This window comes from Falco cherrug, chromosome 7 (genome assembly GCF_023634085.1).
Source record: "Falco cherrug isolate bFalChe1 chromosome 7, bFalChe1.pri, whole genome shotgun sequence".
Lineage (NCBI taxonomy): Eukaryota > Metazoa > Chordata > Aves > Falconiformes > Falconidae > Falco > Falco cherrug.
In genome coordinates, this window is record NC_073703.1 from 53,243,796 (window position 1) to 53,263,871 (window position 20,076).

The following is a 20,076-nucleotide window of genomic DNA, read 5'->3' on the forward strand; positions in this document are numbered from 1 at the left end:
TGCCTGCATTCTACCTTCCCGGTTCCAAACTCCTGCCAAATGAACGGTATCTGGAGTTGGTTTCGTTGCAGGTCTCTGGGATGCGTTGGAGCCAGATGCTTTCCCATCATCAAATGCTGCATTTAGCAGGTTTGAGTTAAGTTGATGGAATTCAATTCACCTTCAGAAATGAAGTCTTATAAACCACTGCAATATTAAGAGACACAGGTTTTGAAGAAAGCAAAGAAGTTTTAAAAACTTGCTGAAAACCTGAAAGACTTCAGCAGCATCTAGGTTTCAGTGCATTGGAACTTTGTAGTGAAGGAGCATTATGCTGGTGCTTCTCCTGCTGAGGTGAACAAGTGTTGGCACTGGTAGGAGCTCAAAGACAGGCAAAGCTTCTGAAATATCTAACATGGTAACTCCTTAGCAGGTCGGGTGAAAAGACTTGTCAGAAAGCCAGAAGTTGCTAAAACATTGTCTAAGCTGGGGATAGGAGGAAAAAGGAACTCTGTATTACATTTCCCTGTAGACATCTTGATCTGAAGCAAACGGCCAGGGTTTTGTGGTGTATACCTGGTAGTGAATAAAGTAAAAAGGTGACCACAGTATTGCGAAGGAGGAAAATGTGGTGTACCTTGCCCATATGTCTCTGTAGACTATAGTGCCTATATGGTTTCCTTGACTAATGGTGTGCAAATATTTTACAGTCCACAGTGTGTTTATCTGTTCACAGTTTAGTTTGCATCTGTTACTGCTTCAGCAGTACAAATGAATGGCCAATATTCTATTCAGAAATATGGATATAAACTAAGTGTGACCTGAAGAGTTTTTTATTTTCTTCTTTTCCCAACTTCAAAAATATGAAACCCACAAATAGTCTCATTAGGGCCCTACCACTACACAGTCAGCTTCTTAATTTGCATTATTTTGGTGGTTTTCTCTCTCTCTGATTGTCATTACAGGTCAGAGTTATGGAAGAGAAGATAAAACTAGCCAACGTGAAGACCAGTGAATCGGACAGCACTCTGCAAAGGAAATGTCAGGAGCTGATGGGCACAGTGCAAGGAAAGGAAGATCTGATCAACAGATTGGAGACACAGCTAGCAAAACAGGTAAAGATGTTTTCTACAGGGAGATCTGTAGCTTTCGTGAGTTGGAGGGTCTCTGTAATGTATGTTTCAAAGGTATGGACTATGTCTTATTACTTAATTAGCCTCTCACTTGCCTTCAGCTCAGCTGTAAAAAGTTGTCCTGCCCAGTGCAAGGTCTTCTCCTCCCTTTCTCTTTTATACAAAAGCATTCATTCAGCCTCAGTAGCCCTTGTCCCTTCATTATAGGAGACCAGTGTCCTTAATGGACTTCCTTATGTTAGTGCTGAGTCAGTGCTGAGACCCTGAATTGTAATGCTAAGGTCTGGTCACAGTATTTCTCTGGCTTCCTAGCATATAGATTGCTCTGCAAAATCATTATGTAGCCATCTCTGACTCGGCTCATCCTGCTTTTTGGGAAGGGACTTTCCCAGTCTTCAGCAATCCTTTAGCATAGTTCATCTCTTATCAGATGTCCTCATCATAAAAGAGCAGCTGTCTCCCAGTAAGGATAGTTCTTAGTATGTTCCATTCTCGCTTGGTGCAAGAAAGCATCTGCATCTACAGGAGGACTTATATTTCAGCTCTAGTAAAGGCCTTACCTGGTGGTCTTTATAACACGAGTAATGAAGTATTCTTTTATGTTGTATATAAGAATATAATGTGTATATATAAAGTTAATTAATTTTAAATGGAAATAGCTCATTAAAATATTGCACACAAAAAATAAACTTTTCCATTTGAGTTGCACTTTACATTTAACTAATCACCTGTTTCAAGAGGAAAAAAAAAGTTCAGACAGCTTACCCTTACTGAGACCAAGTATAGTGTGGTGGTCTGGCATCAGGTCTTTGTAGTACTCTTGAATTTCAGGTCACATCCCCAGGTCAGCTTGCTCAGGCAGAATGTACATGAAGTTTCTGCATTTTGGAGAAAGGAGGTGTTCAGAAGGAGCTACAACAGTGATCGAAGTCTGGAAACAGCTCTTCCAATTGAAGGTGGAAGAAATTCCAATTTAGCCAAAAATGTGAGGTGTGATTTGATGAAAATCAACAAATATAAATGGGAAAAATATTAGAATGTTTCGGGTTTTTATTCTAGTGACAAGAGGCAAAATGAAATTTTAGAAATCAAAGCCAAAGCTGGACAATTTCAGACAAGAAACACTGTTTATCAGGGTTAGAAGTTTAGTTTCAGAATGGGGTGGGATGGTGGCAGCACTGGAAGGTCATGAAGGGTTCCTGTAAGGGATCCTGTTTGTTTTCACTGGGATGGGGAAAGCTGTGGAGTTCAGAGCATTAATACTAGAACACTGAGGTGGTGTCTGGACCATACGATAGTACGGGACACAAAGAATCTCTGCCTCTGGGTCTTAAAGCACAATAACTACATCTACAGGTGCTGTGCCTGAGTGAATTGGCTCTGCTTGGAGGCAGGGCTTACTAAGCTCTGTGACAGTGCTGTTGTTATGTGACTGTTCTACTTTAGGCCCTAAATAAAATCTTGACTTGCACTTCACTGTGTAGCATAGCAATATTCTGAATCTTTTACATCTTTGTCCCTGATCTGAGACAATTCTAGGTTATTAGGAATTCAAAGGCATTACTTTGATATGGATATTCAGAGGACTAGGACAGATCAACTGTATGTGCCAGATATTTCAGAGCAGTAGGCATGTCCAGTACTCTACTACAGCAAAGGCTGGTACCTGATTAGCAGCGCATACAGCCATATTCAAGGAGAAGAACTAATGTAAGTCCTCATCCTGAAGCATTAGATTTGATTACTTTTATTTTATTATGCTTAACCACAAATGTTACTGCTACCTGTAATGTTGCCAAGGTATATTTTAAAGTCAGAAAATGTATTTGAGTAAGAGCTTTTAAATGTGCAGCTGTGGTGACGAATAGCATGTGATGATTTGAAAGCAATGTGAAGATGTAGGGAATTTCCTGCAGTCTACTGTGTATTTATATGGTATTCATTAAGTGAACTTACACTCTTCAGTGTGAAAAACTTAAAAAGGGAGGAGAGGAAGCACTGACATTTTTATCATCATAATTACTGGTATTTGTTTACATTAAAACAAAAAATCTGGCAGGGAAACCACCAACTGCTATCAGAAAATATTACCTGTGTCCATTTGAGAAACCAAGGCTGAATGTGCCATACAGAGTGTATTCCCCCTCCCTTGCTCCTGGAACTGAATTCTCCTTGTAGTTGTTTAAATCATTATGTAGATAGACTTTTCAGTGACATTGTTTCTGATGAAGCCACGCAGATGTACAGAAGGCTTCAGGTAATTGTGGTATCCACACAGATGCAAAAATGATGTTGTAGCAATATTGCCCAAGCAGATACTTGGGGGGAAAAAATGTTCATTGTGCAAATCAGCAGTATTCCCATAACATTTCTGTGTGGACTAGAACCTGTTTTAATGGATATGTAAGCATACAACCATTTACACAATCTCAAAACCTCCTAGTATGTCTTAGCCTTTCAAGGTCAAGTTTTGGAGATTTTTTTACTCTGTCTGCTGGTTTTTTTTAATATACTTTCTCAATGAGAATATTGTATGTGTTAAATACATTGTTGGTGTTAGTTTCCATCTCTTGAACCTTTAAAGTCTATACTCTACACCTGTGCAATTGAATCAGTGTTTTATAAATCACTTACAGGCACTGCTTAGTTCTTATTAACTTCAGCCAACTCGGGAAGACGGGGGGACAGGGCTGGAGGGACACTATGGATGCTCAACAGTAACATTACAAAACCATCTAAAAGAGGAAAAGTTGCAGACTGTACTGAAAAGGAACTGTAGTAGGTGGGCAATCATTACCTGAGCTGCTGGATTTTGCTGTTGCACAATAAACCCTTGAAACAACCATTTGAATTTGATGCCAGTGACCCTGTTAGACAACTTAGAGCTTGATATTTTCAGAGGCCAGCTAAATAATAATATCCAAATAGCAGTCTTAAATCTTACATCTGGAATGGGAACTTCAGTGTTTAAGTCCTGATGCAGTAACTTCCTGAGAACAGTTAGTTGTACTCTTCTAATGCATCTAATCTTTCTTTGGCACAGAAACAGTTGAGGACTGAGGAAGCCAAAATTGTTCAAGAGAAATCTGCTAAGATCAAAGAGTGGGTAACACTTAAGCTGAGAGAGGTGAGTCTTGCTGCTTGTGAGTAAATACAGTGGCTGCACTGCCAGTGGGCTTCTGTGTAGGACAGCAGTCTGAGGACAGTCAGTCTGCCACAGGCTTTCTGCTTGTTTGGCCCTATGCACACGCAGTTGCAGAGCTAGGGTCGTCCCTTTTACTGAGGGCTGTGGGCAAACTATAAATGAATGAAGTCACTAATGCCCAAAAGCAGCCTCTGAAGATGGTAAACTACTCATAGGTAGCTTTCACCTAGCTTTCCTCTGCCTCTCCTTGTTTTCTCTGGGTGTGGGTTCTATCTTTTTTTCCTGACAAAGCAGCTGTGACACAAACACATGCCCTTTGCTCTTCCTTAATTTGCCATCTCTGACTAATGCTGTTTTCCTACTGCCCAGCATTTTCTTATGTCTAACTTCTCCCTCCTGTCCATCCTGTGGACTTACGCCTCTATCTGGGCCTAAGTCAATACCCTCTAGGGAAACTGATAGTAATGGTGGGTCAGCATGCAGTTCTAAAGATGCAGTAATAGTTTACAACTGGGAGTGGGGCTATTGGGTCTTTCCCTTTTATTCCAAGTTAAAGCCATAGATTTTCTTGTTTATGCCAGAAAGGGGATTTGTTGGAGTTAAAAGAAGCAGTCTGTGGGCACTGTGACTCTGTAATCTGGTTAGATTGCCTAGATAATTCACTGAGCTGCTGTGCTTCTCTTCCACTTTCCTATATGAGAAAACTTGTGGTGCATCTACATTACTAACTGGTGCAGCACGAAGGGGTTGACCAGGTGTGACCTGCTGTGAATCCAGGACCATACATTCATACTGTGTCTTTATTGGCAGAGAAGTTTGTGCCAGATGCTGATTCTAGGTGCATACTGTGTACAAGTGGACCACTGCCACTGAAGGACTCTGCATCTGTGGCAAATTAGTTGCTCTAGACAGCCCCACAGGTGCAATTAGATTCTGTCAAGAGGAAAGTCTCTTCGGGCACACCACTGCTGTGTTTCAGGATGTGTGCTGAGACACTTCAAGCAAAGATGTAAGGCAGATTTGAAAAGAATCACTTGTGTGATAATTGCAAATGTAAATACACCCTTAATGTTGATTTGGGTTTTTTATTTTGGTCCTCTGGATACAGGGCATCTCCTTTTACCACACAGAATGTTGGGGGGGGGGGCGGAATGCTCCTTCTGGGTAACTTTTTTTCATTGTCTCTTTCATGACAGTTATTTCTGGAACAGGAGTAAACGATGAACAATTGCAGGGAAGGAAATAAAAAGACCTATTTGAGAAGTGTGAATAGTATATACAGAGGCTATTATGAAAGCACAGAAAAATGTTTAAGTGAGTTGTCCAGCGGAGCTGCTGGGTAGAAGGATTTCAAGGTGACTGGTAGAATTACCCACTCCTTTTTCCTTTTCCTGTTAAGACATTTGAATGTAATAAAGATGAAGACATATTCTGTATAGTGGAACACATGCGCACACACTTTTGCATTATTTTCTGGTTTTTATTGTTGTTTCCTAGCTTGAGCTAGAAAATCACCACCTGAAAAACTGTAATCAGAGGCTGATGGAGCAAATTGAAGCCCTTCAAGATACATTGCAAGGTAAATGAGCTCACCTGGTGTTGTAGCCTAGTAACCACCACAAGAGTGGATGTCAGCATTCTTGGGTCATATTCTTAGCTTGGTCAAAAATTAGCACTTGTCACAGTGAACAAGCAGTAGAATTGTTCTGTTCCTCAGTGAGTCTATTTTTAAAATGGGAATAACGTTGCTTACCTGCCTTAAACTCTTAATTGGTTTCCCATCAGCAATTGAGTACAGACCTCATTTGTTGTAGAGTCTGCTTTAGCCATTAAAATAAGCCACTGAGCTCCTGAATTAGCAGCACTTACTGAAATACATAGCAAAACTCTCCATTTGCTTCAGTGGTGCAGAGTAGAAGTCCCTGAGGTATTTCACTTTACCTCCACATGCAAATTATCCTTATCCCCACAGAACTTCTGCTGGCATATGAGCTGAGTAACTGAGGACTGAATGGGCTAAGGCAGCAGCTGTCTAGTCTGCCTTTAGAAGCTGGGTTCCTTGGTGCTATTGGGTTGCGTTTGAGAAAGCTGCTTATGGTGCTTGTGCTTTTGTCGTTCTTGTTTGGGGGATAGATGGAACACTTTGGTCTTGAGGGTTTGAAATCAGCACCCTTCATTACAACACGTTTTTGAAGAGGAAATTATCTCTTGACTGTTTTATTCCTGGGTGGTTTTTTTTTGGTGGAGGTTTGTTGTTTGGTTGGTTTTTTTAATTAACTCAGTTTGGTCACAGTAAGATGAGCTAGTTTCCAGAACTCCACTGGGCATGCAGGCAGGGGGCATTTCTTTCCTGCAGAAGTCTTTCTGGCATTTCTGTCACTCCACAGCAAGGGAATAGGGCAAAATTCCTTCTAAATCCCACCATTTTTCTAGCAAAATGCTTTTATGACTTTTTTTTTTTTCTCATCCCTTCTGGCTCTTTACAAAAAGAGAATGGCTGGTAAGCTGCGTTAATAATCTGGTATTAAGCGTTCCCTGGATCCCAACTCTCTGGGCAGTAAACAACTCTGCCCTCTCCTCTTAGCCCACACTAGTTGTCCCTGTGCCAGGCTGAATTCAGAGGCCTCTGCAGAGAGACAAACCTCTTCTTGCTTGCCATGCTAATAGTAACAGCTTCCTCTGCTTCATCTCCTGTCACATCTAGGAAGCTGCAGAAATACCAATAATATTTGAAATCAATGGCCTCTTTTCAGTCTACATTAATGATTGAGTTCTGGGGCAGGGGAAAATGTGTGCCAGGATTTGTGTGTATCAGCATTATGTGTTAGGAACAGCTTTGTTAGCATTAAGTTCCTTGTGACTCGAATGCCAAGGTCAGGCTCTCATGGTTGCTTTTTTCTCAGCTGTGTTTCCAAGGGTGGGTTTCATCCTCTCGGCAATGAACAGTGATTTATTCTGCTGTTTGTCCTTCCCTCTGTTGCTTTGTGTCTTCAGTTTGTTTCTATTTCCTTGTAAATCCCACTATTAGTTCAGCAGTGCCTGTAGAGTCTGATGTTCAGGCAGCGTTTTCAGCAATAGCTGTGCAGTCACACTCACCCATATTTATGCAATTTCGAAAGCATCTTATGACTAGGTTCTTTTCAGTCAGGCAATGGATATAAATGCCAAGTTCAGTCAAAATCATAAAGTGAAGCAGCATCCTCTGCCACTCCAAATTCTCCTACACTATTCAGCAGAACCTGTATAACTGAATTTTTAAATCTAGTAATTATGGAAAGGAAGAAAGTAAAAGAATTATAAAGTATAGGTACTAAATAGACAAAGAACAATGGAGGCAATCTAGGATCTGTCTTTTATGTCATCTTCTAGTATAGCAACTGAAAGTGCAGAGAGAAAAAAAAAAAAGGAAGTTATAAGTTACTTATGTGGTTTTACTGTAAAAAACCTTGATGCTGAAAGGCACTGCTTGGGTTGTATAGCACAAAAGGATAGTGAAAAGCTTTAGGGAAATTCTTGAAGAGAGAGTAATATTCCCAATTATAAATAGATATCATTTCTGTTATAGCTGAGCCCAGCCATCTTTCCATTCTGTATAGTCCTAACCAGACCAGGGTGCTATTGAAATACAACTGACATGAGCAACTTTACAGTGGTTTAGATGACAAGGATCTGAATGCCCTAACCATATGTTCTCCTCTTTTGTAGATATGACCACTATTCCTCCCTTTGAATCTCTTTGGAGCTGTAATCCTCTGAAGCCCAGAGCATCACAAGCGTCTTTTGCTGAGAAGATAGACCAGAAATCTGTGCTTCTTGCACCTGGTTTCAGACAGGTGTGTCAGACAGGACCTACCAAACGTGTCCTCTCTACAGCAAACATAGTCCTTGCCAATGGCACCTTTACTGAGGGTGGAGAGGATAAATCTCTGCTTTCCAAGAGCACACTGAAGCTTATGTCTGACCCACCGAGCTGGAATCTCTCGGCAGAGAAAGACTTATTCCCAGCTGTAAGTTCTGAACACAGGTTAGGGTGTTCTGATTCCTCATCATTGGACCCTCCAGCTGAGGCCACAAGAATCCTTGAGGCTTTGACTTTCCAGTCATCTTTGGAAGGAAACTGTAGCACTGTGAGCACCTTGCGACAAGTGGCTTTGGACAGCACCCGATTCTCTGACCCTAGTGCAAGGTTCAACTCCCACCACCGGATGGACTCCTCCTCTTCAGGAGAAATAATGAGCATGCTGGAAGGATGTCTCCAAACTTCTGAGCCACCTCTGGTTGTGTCAACATCAGCTGTTACAGCACATTCCTTTTGTCCAGGGAAGGAACGTGGCCTTGGTAGTAGTATGACCTTTCCAAAAATACGAACTCCCAATACACCAAGAGACAGTATCCAACTAGCCAAGAGACATTACAGCCAACCACAGCCAGGGACTAATTCTTTACATCGTGTAATGAGCTTAGAGGCTAGCACGTTCCAGCCCATAACAGACTCTCCAGCCTGCCATGGGCCAGTGAAGGAGACAGACATTGATGATGATGGGGTACTGGAGAAGATGGAGACAGAACGTGGCCCGCTGAGGGAAGAAGCTGGAGCATCTGAGGAAATGAACCACTTATCTGCAGGGCAAAGAGAAGCTGTGAGTTCTGAGGCTGGTGTTCTTGACCCAGGTGGTAAACCTCCCACACCACCGCTGCACAGATTCCCATCATGGGTAAGAAATGCAAGGACGACAGTCTGAGAAGTACTGCTTATCTTTGAGTAGCACCTAGCAGTTAGGCTACAACAGCTCTTGCTCTCAAGCAGTTGCTTCCTGTGGACATCAGTCACATTTCTGAACCACCTCATTTGACAGTTCCAGATCATGAGGCGTGCTGGTTCCACTGACAATTTTTTGCTTCGTAAGGAAAAAAAAATCATGGAAGCAAATAGTATTCCAGAAACATAGGAATAAAAGTGAAAGTCAAGAGGTGCTGCATTGTGGCTTACCCTTATGGGTCATCAAAAGTTAATCCTTAGTTGTCTTGCCATGTGTTTAAGATGGAAAAGTGAGTAATAAATGCAAGTGAATGGATCAGACCAGGTAGCTTCAGAGACAGAAAAAGCTGTGAATACTAGAATAGATATTTGTATTAGATCTCTGCATTGCTATCTCACGGTATACTTCTGCTATGAGGAAAATTTTATGAAAACCATTGGTAAAATCAGTATGTCCGATTGTTTTTACTCCATGTGAGAGAAGTTTTGTTATTATCACTTTCAGTTACTTGTTAGTTCAGGTGGTTGGATTGTTTGCTAATCATAGAATCATGAATTGTTTATGCAGGGAAGGACCTTTAAGATCATTGAGTCCAACCTTTAGCCTAACACTGCCAAGTTCACCACTAAACCATGTCCCTGAGTGCCACGTGTACATGTCTTTAAAATGCCTCCAGGGGTGGTGACTCAACTGCTCAACTGCTGCACCTGGGCAGCCTGTTCCAATGCTTGACAAACCCTTTCAGTGAAGAAATTTTTTCTAATATCCAGTCTAAACTTCCCCTGGCACAACTTGAGGCCATTTCCTCTTGTCCTATCACTTCGTCCTTGGGAGAAGAGACTGACAGTACTCCCCTCTCTACAGCCTCCTTTCAGGTAGTTATAGAGAACAATAATGTCTCCCCCCTTGAGTCTTCTCTTCTCCCCAGTTCCCTCAGCAGCTCCTCACAAGACTTGTGCTTCAGGCCCTTTACCAGCTTTGCCCTTCTTTGGACACGCTCCAGCACTTCAATGTCTTTCTTGCAGAGGGGGCCCCAAAGTGGAACACAGTCTTCAAGGCACAGCCTCACCAGTGCCAAGTACAGGGGGACGATCACCTCCCTTGTCCTGCTGGCCACAGTATTTCTGATACAAGCCAGGATGCTCTTGGCCACCTGGGCACACTGCTGGCCCACGTTCAGCCGGCCGTCAGCCAGCACCCCCAGGCCCTTTTCCCCCAGGCACTTTCCAGCCGCTCTGCCCCCAGCCCGTAGCGCTGTGTGGGGCTGCTGTGACCCACGTGCAGGACCCGGCACTGAGCCTTGTTGAACCTGGTACAACCGGCCTCGGCCCACGGGTCCAGCCTGCCCGGATGCCCCTGCAGAGCCTGCCTGCCCTCCAGCAGCTCAACACTCCCCCCAGCTCGGTGTCGCCTGCAAACTGGCTGAGGGTGCACTCGATCCCCTTGTCCAGATCGTCGATAAAGATACTAAACAGAGCTGGCCCCAGCACTGAGCCCTGGGGAACACCACTTGTGACCGGGCACCAGCTGGGTGTAACTCCATCCACCACCACTCCTTGGGCCCGGCCGTCCAGCAGCTTTTAACCCAGCGCAGGGTACACCCGCCCAAGCCGTGAGCAGCCAGTGTCTCCAGGGAAAGCTGTGGGAGATGGTGCCAAAGGCTTTCCTAAGGTCCAGGCAGACAACACCTACAGCCTTTCCTTCACCCACTAGGCAAGTCATCTTGTAGAAGGAGATCAGGTTCATCAAGCAGGACCTGCTTTTCCTAAACCCACACTGGCTGGGCTTGATCCCTCAGTTGTCCTGCATGTGCTGTGTGATGGCGCTCAGGCTGGTCTGCTCCATAACCTTCCCTGGCACCGAGGTCAGGCTGACAGGCCTGTAGTTCCCTAGATCCTCCTGGCTGTTCTTGTAGATGGACATCAGATTTGCTTAGTTCCACTTGACTGGGACCTCCCTGGTTAGCCAGGACTGCTGATAAATGATGGAGAGTGGCTCAGTGAGCACTTCTGCCAGCTCCCATTACCCCTGGGGAGATGCCATCCAGCCTTATAGACTTGTGTGTATCTAAGTGGCATAGCAGGTTGCTGCCCTTTTCCCCCTGGATTATGGGGGCTTCATTCTGCTCCCTGCCCCTGTCTTCCAGCTCAGGGGGCTGGGTGTCTGGAGAACAACTGGTCTTACTATTAAGACTGAGGCAAAGAGGTATTAAGTACCTCAGCCTTTTCCTCATGCTTTGTCACTGTTTCCTCATGCATCCAATAAAGGAGAGAGATTCTTCTTGGCCCTCCTTTTGTTGCTAATGTATTTATAGAAACAATTTTTATGGCAGTAGCCGGATTAAATTCTAGCTGGGCTTTGGCCCTTCTAATTTTCTCCTTGTATAACCTCATACCATCCTTGTAGTCCTCGTGAGTTGCTCTGCCCCTTCTTCTAAAGGCCATAAGCTGTCCTTTTTCCCCCTGAGTTCTAGCCAAAGCTCTCTGTTCAGCCAGACCAGTGGTCTTCCCTGTTGGCTCATCTTTCAGCACATGGGGACAGCCTAGTCCTGTGACTTTAAGATTTCCATCATGAGGAATGTCCAGCCTTCCTAGACTCCTTGGCCCTTCAGGACTGCCTCACAAGTCTCCTAAATAGGCAAAATCTGTGGAAGTCAATGTAGTATCAAAGGAGATAATTCCATCATTTGCCTATGCCTTTAAAAAAGAAAATTGAAAACAAGTGGTTTTTTGAAGGTGCAAAGGCAAGCACTCATTGTTAGTCTTTATTTTTAGTTGTTTTTTTTAATGAAAACATTATTTGTGATCTTTAGTTATGCCCTTTATGATACCAGTTTAAACCCCAGTACAATCACAGCTTTTTTTCCAAAGGAATCTCTTAATTCGGTCCATAACATGGAACTATGCTGGGGATGAAGCTGATTTACAGTGTAGTAAAAGAAACTGCAGTTTTCAAGATGTCTGTTTTATTTTCTGCAGAAGTCAAAAAGATGTCATGAACAGTGTACTCACTTGGAACAAGGGAAATACATCTCAGAGATTGGTTACTACTCCTTTCTCTGATCTAGAGTTCCCATGTAAGGTTCTTCTAATCCCTTAAGCTAAATTTTTCACATGTGATCATCAGCTACACATGCCTTCTGAATGTCTATCTTGAGTTTGGCAAGTAAATTTGATTAGACAAGCACTGAGCACTTCTTTGCTGCAATTGTATTCAGTTGATTTCATTACAAGCAATGTTATATGATGCTAAATCTTCAAGAAGTCAGGTCTTGGACCTCTTGAAATGGGTACTCCAAAGATACTGGATACTTCAAAGAACCTATGTCCGAGTTCCTCTTCTGGAAAACAGTGATAGCACTTATCAGTGTCCCTCCCAGGGTTTTTGTAATTTTTTTTATTAATATTTATGAAGCATTGCAGTATTATAGTCAAGAACATCACTTGAAAAAATCCTATATCTTGTTTTCAGACCAGGACCAAGAAGTGTATCCAAGTAGGGCACATTTAAGTATATCAAAACACTAAAACATTAATAGAATATTAAATAGCAGCTTAATCAGTAAGAAATGTCCATTATGTGCCCTGAATAGGAAGTGTCTGGGGGGAAAAAATGCACCTAGTATTTCATTAGAGACCAAATCACAAGGCACATACAACAGAAAATACTAATTCTGTCTTTTTTTTTTTTTTTTGGGGGGGGGGTTTCTTTGTAGTCTTAGGTGCTTTCATTTATATATATGTCTTTTATCTGATAGTGGTTGGTTGTATGTTTTAAGGAGCAGCAAGAGGAGTCCTAGCTTTGATATTTGTCCGTTTTAGACTGGTTGATGTAACTAACATTGCATTTAGTTACAGGTTTGGGTTCATCCCTTACATTTTTTTATCAATTTGTGAAGCACTTGGAGAACTGAAAGCTCCATGTGTTGTTACAACTGAGACTTAGGCTTATTGAGATCATTCCAGGCATTTCTTTCATTCCCTTATCAGAGAATGTAAATCCTTTGCAGGTGGTGACTCAATAAATTGTCCTGGTTTAGGGCTCTTCTTGATTCATTTTAATGCATTGCTCATAAAGTGGAAACAACAGCTTTTTCCAAGCATGATATAATAATTTGTTGATAATTGCATGTAGGTGTTTCAGTCTGTAGAGATTATTTCTGTAGCATTTATAAGCTAAGTCTCTTGTGATTTAGGGAGTCGCACACAGATGCGCATTTCCACTAATGGTTCAACTAATGCAACATCTGGTGAACAGAGCAATTTCTTAGAGGGCAGAGGGCCCTCCTTCCTGCGTAAATGTGTGATTGTGTATGTGGTTCTGCAACACAAGCATTTATTTTTGCAGGAATCATGTTTTTGCCTGACTGTTGCTGTTCATGGTATTATTGTTTCAGGAGAGTCGAATCTATGCTGTGGCCAAGTCTGGCATGCGGTTGTCTGAAGTGGCCACGGTGAATGATGCTTCCAGCTGCTGTAAGTTCTAGACAAGGTCCATCCTTAGAGAGAGTTTACAGTGACAGTAGATAGCCACAATAAAGAAGGGAGGGGAGAAGGATACATCTGATCTCAGGGGTGGTTGGTACTGGGCTGTTTGAGCCCCTCCACTCAGTAATGTTTTCAGGGACTCCATTGTCTCCTTCACCACTTTTGCCGATACTGTTCTGCCTCTGCATGCCTGTGGCCTGCTTTTAGTCTTGTGATTAACCATCACCTTCCCCTTTTACGGCTTTTACCTGTTTGGATGTGGCACACTGGATTGCAATTGTACCATGGGGAGCACAGGGTGGGTAAGATGTCTTACAGGCTAAATGGAAGGAGCATTGCAGCTGTCTCTGGGATTTGTATGTAGTTAATAACACATTCCCTGGCCTTTCTGAGGCCAGACTGTCCCAGATAGCAGTCCTCCATTATTTGATGTTCTAAGAGGCTATGTTCTTACACACATAGCTGTACCTAGGTTGAAACCTCCTCCTTTTCAGCAGTTTGTATTATTTGTTCTCTTGCTTTCTCTAAATTTTTGCAGTTTCAAATTTCTCATGTTCAACTTCTGGGCCATTTACCTGTCTAATCTACAGAAATATGACAGTGCCGGTCTACACTACGCTGAAGGGGGTAAGGAGTTACCTCACTTTCCTGTTATGAAAAGTATGGCCCAGGGCTGCTAGTAATTTGAGAGAAAATGGGATGAAGCTGTGCAGTGAAGGAAAGAAAATTAGAAAATGCCAGAAAGTACTGGACACCGAAAGAATGCAGGAGTAGCAGGTGGTAAATGTATTTAGGAATATGGAACATTGCAGCAAGTTTTGGTCCAGGAAGCTGCAGTGTGCACTGTGAGGCTGTGGAAACCTGGTGGTGATAGTGGGTGTAGCCAAGCGAATGAAATGAAAGAGGGCTCTTGAGAGGTTATGGGGAAGCACAGGTTTGTGGAACAGTAGGAGGGATAACCAAAGGAGACCCAAACAGATCAGAGTCCAGCTTGGAAGTTCTCAGACTAGAAAGGGAGAAAATTAGGAGTCTGGGACAGTAGCAGGGAAGGCAGTGTGAAAATAAGAGTCTGCACTGATTGCTCTGTCTCCTTATCAAGCAGAGATTGTTCTGGGGAAACTCTTCCCTCACACACTGACCATACAGGTCTGTTTTCCAGAAAGCCACGCAGATCAGCAATGTCCCTTTCGTAGATGAGTCTTCAGGCTCTGATGATGACTGTGGCTCCCATGCCAGCTTCAGGACTTCTACTGCTGGATCTGAGAACAGGAAAGCCAGTGTGCCAGGCAGCCCTCGTGCAGTGAAGAGAGGTAAAGTAGAAGTATTGCTACTGAGCAGCACAAACTCTGCCCTTATGGTGAGACAAGATGTCCTGAACGGTATCATCAGTCATAGGCAAATGTTCAGCCTTGGTGATGCTAATGAGTTCTCCCAGAATGTGTGCAAACATGACAGCCACTCAGTAGACACCTATCCTCTTTGATGGGTTTTTACTGCTGGTAGATTTCCATCCAGGCAATTGCTAAACTAAGACTGTGAGAAGGATTGATCTCCCAAATTCATCACATATCCAGTGAAGCCATCCATACCTTTTCTGTGACTTCTTATAAGCAAACTAGTACTGACACATTAAAGATGTTTTTTGTCTCTGTCACTGGCTGATAATTTCTTGACTGGTAAACAAGTCTTTCCCATCTTTGAGAGGCATCAGGTTCTGACTAGGGAAAATTTTTCTTGACTGCTGGGAAGGGTAAACTGGATCCTTGGGCGGAATTTTCATTACAATTGGTAGTCTTGAAATGGGATTCTATTTTGTTGTAGTCTTAAATTCTGTTGTGATGCATTGGCTGATGTGTCTGTGTATTGCCATGGACCAGTGGAAGATTCACAAAAAGCAAAGCCCCATTGCTGGTGAGGGAGCCTTTTCTTTAGTTTGAATGAGAGGGGCTTGAGGCTTTATAATGGATGTGTCCAAGCTGAAAAGAGCATGTCTGTGCTTTAGATAAGTCTGTTGATTATTTTTTAAAATATTTTTAATCTCTGTTTATTCAGCAACAAATTTATATTCTGTCAGTATCCGAAACTCGCTCTCACTACTTGTCTTCCTAAGAAAAAAGGAAAGGTCTCAGAAGTTTGGTTAGTGGGGCTTGAGTTTTCAAAGTCTGATCTGATTTGTTCTTTTTGAACAAAAAAGCCTTAATGGTTTGAACTCAAAAACCTTTTCAGTGTGCAGTATTCAGTGCATGCTTTTGTATAGCCATGATTCTCATTCTCTTCTTTATTTTGAACAGGTGTATCTATGTCCTCACTGAGCTCTGAGAGTGACTATGCCATCCCTCCTGATGCCTACTCCTTGGATGGAGACTATTCAGAGCCAGAACATAAGCTACAGCGAACATCTTCCTATTCCACTGATGGTGGCATCTGCACTGTAAGTTTTGCTACCTCACCATCGTGAAGGGATGTAAACTGAGCCTTGGCCTTGTAAAAGAAGAAGCAGAACTATACAACATATTATCCCCTGCAACATGATGTTCTAACAGACTGAGCTGTTGGTCCAGCTGGTTTGTATCAAAAGACACTATCTGATGCTTCAGAAGTAGGTGCAATTTTTGTTACGTGGTTAGGTAGAAGTATAAGCATCAAGGGCTGTATTCTTTCCTGATGACCTCTACTGTTTTTCTGTAGTCATATTCTACTTTAGTGATGGCCTTACATTTTTGTGAGAAAACAAGTTTGGAAATTCAGAGGAAGAAATGAGAAAGGGTAGAATATTTTGGCCTAGAAAAAACCCCTCAAACACAGACAGCATTAGATTCTGTACTATTGAATATAAGAGATAAAGCAGAAAAGGAACAAGAATCTAATCATGGCTTACAGCCAGCCTTCACTTTTCTTTGGAAAATCCCTGCTATGGTAGAAAGACAAATAAGTTTTCAGTGCCTCAAACAATCAGGGAAATGATCTTCAGATGCCTTCTTTACTAAAACAACACAATGTGATGTTTGCAGCTACACATATAGTCTAGACTCTTTCCAAGTTGGGCAGAGAGCACTGACCTTGGATGGCTGCTACTCCCATCAGGCAGAGTAAAGCAGAAAATGATGGAGATGCAGCAAATGTGTGAGCTTGATTTCAGCGCTCTTTGTTTTTTGAGAGGTGCAAGATAACCTCCTTTGCTCTGTGTCCTCCAGGAACCCATGGAGAAATCAGGTTACTTGCTGAAAATGGGCAGCCAGGTGAAGATGTGGAAGAGACGATGGTTTGTTCTGAGAAACAGACAAATCATGTACTACAAGTCTCCGGTGAGTCACTGGGATATATTTACTCCTATTTAAAGGCACAGGGGAAGACTGCAGAACTGGTTCGAGGCTGATAGCACTGGCAGAGAGGACAGTCATGGGCAAGCTTCCCCCAGAATGTCCTACCAAAGAGCTTTATGTCTGACCCACAGGTTCAACTGTGGGTCTCAGCTTAGGCAGGCAAGCTCCTTGTGGTGGCTTTTTCCAGGACATGAAAGGTTGTTCATGAGGACACAAGGTTAACCTTACACAGATGATGAAAAGCAGAAGGCATACCATGGTCCAGCTTTGATCGTGTTTAAGATGAAAATAAAGGAAAAAAATTACAGTACCAGGAGGGCATAAATACATACTCATGAGTCAGTGTATGGGGCTCTGAGGAAAACTACAGGGGGGAAAAAGCTGGATTCTTTCATATGGACATGGAAGTGTTAGCAAACTAGGGTAAAATTGAAAATCGGCTTTCATGCAAAATGCTGTCTTACAATGATAAATGAAACAATATTGAGAGAGCATTTTTGTGCATTCAGACTTTTCCAGATATTCTTATAAATCACAACTGTTTCAAATGAAGTTACATTATTTCAAAAATTCTAGCAGTATGCACTCAAAACTCCTATAAATCATAAAACACATCTATTGTTGGCCTTGATTATTCTGCTGTGCACAGTGACATTGCAGAGAATTGTATTTAGGGGTATTCACCTTCCATAATTTTTTCTTCTGGTCAGTAGCAATTTCCTCCATACCTGCATAATTACACAGTATTTCTGTGTATATACACCTTTGCTTACAAGTCAGGAATATTGAGAAGATATATTTTCAACTTTTTTTTTCCCAGTGTTGTCATATTCTGACAAGACAAAAATACACCTTAGTTCACAGTGCATCTTTATTTCTGATACTAGGTTTATCCATCAGAATTCACAAGCAAATTATACATATGTATAGATACGTATATAAAATAATTTCATAAATATGCAGAATTTAGACTGTTGGTTGGAAGTGACTTCTGGAAGACCCTACCCCAGCTGATACATTGAAGCATTGAAAGGGGACTGTCATCGGCTGTAGATCAAACCACCCATGGCTTTGGCTAGCTGAATCTTGAAAACTTCCAAAGGTGGAAATTCAGCCACTGTCTTGGCGCCTGTTTGGTGTTGTGTCGCCTTTCCAGTGAGAAAGAGTTTGGTTGGCTGTTTTGGGGTTTTGGGTTCTTTTTCCTAATGTCCAATCTGAACTGGGTAAGACAGTATTTGTTGCCATTACCCTTGTTACATAGTCTGCCACTACAGAGGAGACTTTTGCTTCATCATTGCAACAAGATCACAGTCTCATATTCAACCTGGCAACTTTCAGCTGTCCTTTGCAGCTCACGAATGCAGACTCCAACTGCACATGCATATTATGCTGTATTTAAGTACTCCTAAGGTTCATCTGAGGGTTTTTTTCCTACTGAAAAGGTTGTTTGCTTTTCTTTCCTCAGAGTGATGTTATCCGCAAACCACAAGGGCAGATGGAGCTGAATTCCTCATGTCAAATTGTCAGAGGTGAAGGGTCCCAAACATTCCAGGTAAGTGTTCTTTTTTCATCTTGACACACCTCGTGGCTGGGTAAGAGCGCACTTATTTCAGGCTGATGGTACTGTAAATCTCAATTAATATGAGCTGACCTCTGTTTCCTGGCACAAGCCAGGCAGTTAGTTCAATAAATAATGGGGAAAGAGCTAAATGTTAACTCAAATACAGCTTTTGAAATGGAAAGAAATTCTCCTTTATTTTTGTCTTGGTTTACACCATAGCACTTTCCTTTTTTGCAGTTAGGACTGAGAGCTTGAAATCTGTAGGGAAAAGTTATTCTTATTAAAGTTAAAACTAGGTAGCACCTAGGATCTCCTCTTTATGAAAGACTCATTTCACAAGAGCTCTAGCCTGACTTCACATGCCTGGGGATCTGAAGAAACATCTGAAGTGTTGGATTCCCATTAGAATTTGATTTACTAAGTATCACAAGTTAGCCCATCACTGGGTTCAGTTTTAAGTCATTATTATTAGAGGACTTCATTATAAAGGCAGCATTAAAGTTTCTGTCATACTCTGAAAGGCATATGGTCTGAAGTGTGAACTACCTTCTGCCCTTACAGAACTGAAGTTGCTAAAGCTTATTACTGTTAAATTCATAGCATCTTTCCTCTGAGAGTCATAAACTATTGAAGGCAGAATGCAATACAAAGTGAAGGCTGCAAAAAAACCCGATTTATGTAGTAACCTTTAAAATTAAAAATCGCAGGAGCAGAGACACAAAAAAGGATGAGAGAGGTGACAACACTGCAATATTCAACAGAAACAGCAAGAGAGCTTGTGAGAATTTGATTCATCTGAGTTTCAGTTCTTTCACTTGGGCTTTAAGGGCTAGCACCTTTTTTCTTACCCCGCCAAAATTCCTCCTGAACCACCAAAAAAAAAAAAATCTCTATGGGATAATGAAACTCAGCAGCTGAAGAAAAGGTTTGTAGGTGTGTAGATTTATACTTCTTCACTCCTTTTCCTTCCAGCTCGTGACAGAAAAGAGAACCTACTTCCTAACAGCAGACTCTCCCAACATCCTGGAGGAATGGATTCATGTCCTACAGAGTCTTCTGAGAGTGCAAGTGACCAGTCCTGTTGATGTTCCTCATAGTGATGCTAAACCTACTGTGAAAGGTTGGCTCACCAAGGTAAAATACTGTTTCTTACTTCATTCAGTTTAGCTTAGTATTGACAGTGTACCAGCTTATTGGTTTGCAAAGTAAATGTCAGCAAGAAATTAGTATTTTGATACTTCCTAGAAGAGTGGGGAAAGAAAGAAAAGCGGCAGTAGATTTCTGTATTTCAGAGACAGGAACATTTGTATAAAGGATAAGGAATGGGACATACAAGGCTACTGAGAGATACTTTGTCACTTAGTAAGTAATAACAAATATCTAGATTCTGTATGCTTTTCTTCAACAGAATTCACGGTATGTCATAGTAAAAAAAATAACCATCAGGAAATGCTGTTAAATGTCACATTTAATTGATCTTAACTTGGTGATATAGAAGAGTTTCAAATAAATGGCTTGTATGGTTCTAGGTTAGCATTTATTTCCATCATAACAGACTGCATGCACATCAATACAAAGTACAGTGGCTGAAAATTCTTATGCTTTATGCCTTTCCCACAGACTAGTTTTGCATAGCAAATTACTATGAAGTTTTTAATATAATTCTGGTCAGCATCTAAAGATGGCTA

At 41.9% G+C, this 20,076-nt stretch overlaps 1 protein-coding gene across 1 annotated transcript in view; it reads left to right on the forward strand.

Moving 5' to 3' along the window:
- The window catches only part of PLEKHH1 (pleckstrin homology, MyTH4 and FERM domain containing H1), a 53,843-nt gene that overhangs the window by 13,369 nt on the left and 20,398 nt on the right, over positions 1–20,076 (forward strand). The window contains exons 4-14 of the mRNA XM_055717016.1: positions 945–1,094; positions 4,156–4,239; positions 5,755–5,836; positions 7,963–8,972; positions 13,414–13,492; positions 14,043–14,131; positions 14,664–14,814; positions 15,796–15,935; positions 16,699–16,809; positions 18,293–18,379; positions 19,361–19,522. Coding sequence (XP_055572991.1) covers positions 945–1,094; positions 4,156–4,239; positions 5,755–5,836; positions 7,963–8,972; positions 13,414–13,492; positions 14,043–14,131; positions 14,664–14,814; positions 15,796–15,935; positions 16,699–16,809; positions 18,293–18,379; positions 19,361–19,522 — 2,145 coding nt within the window. The remainder of the gene's footprint in view (positions 1–944; positions 1,095–4,155; positions 4,240–5,754; positions 5,837–7,962; positions 8,973–13,413; positions 13,493–14,042; positions 14,132–14,663; positions 14,815–15,795; positions 15,936–16,698; positions 16,810–18,292; positions 18,380–19,360; positions 19,523–20,076) is intronic.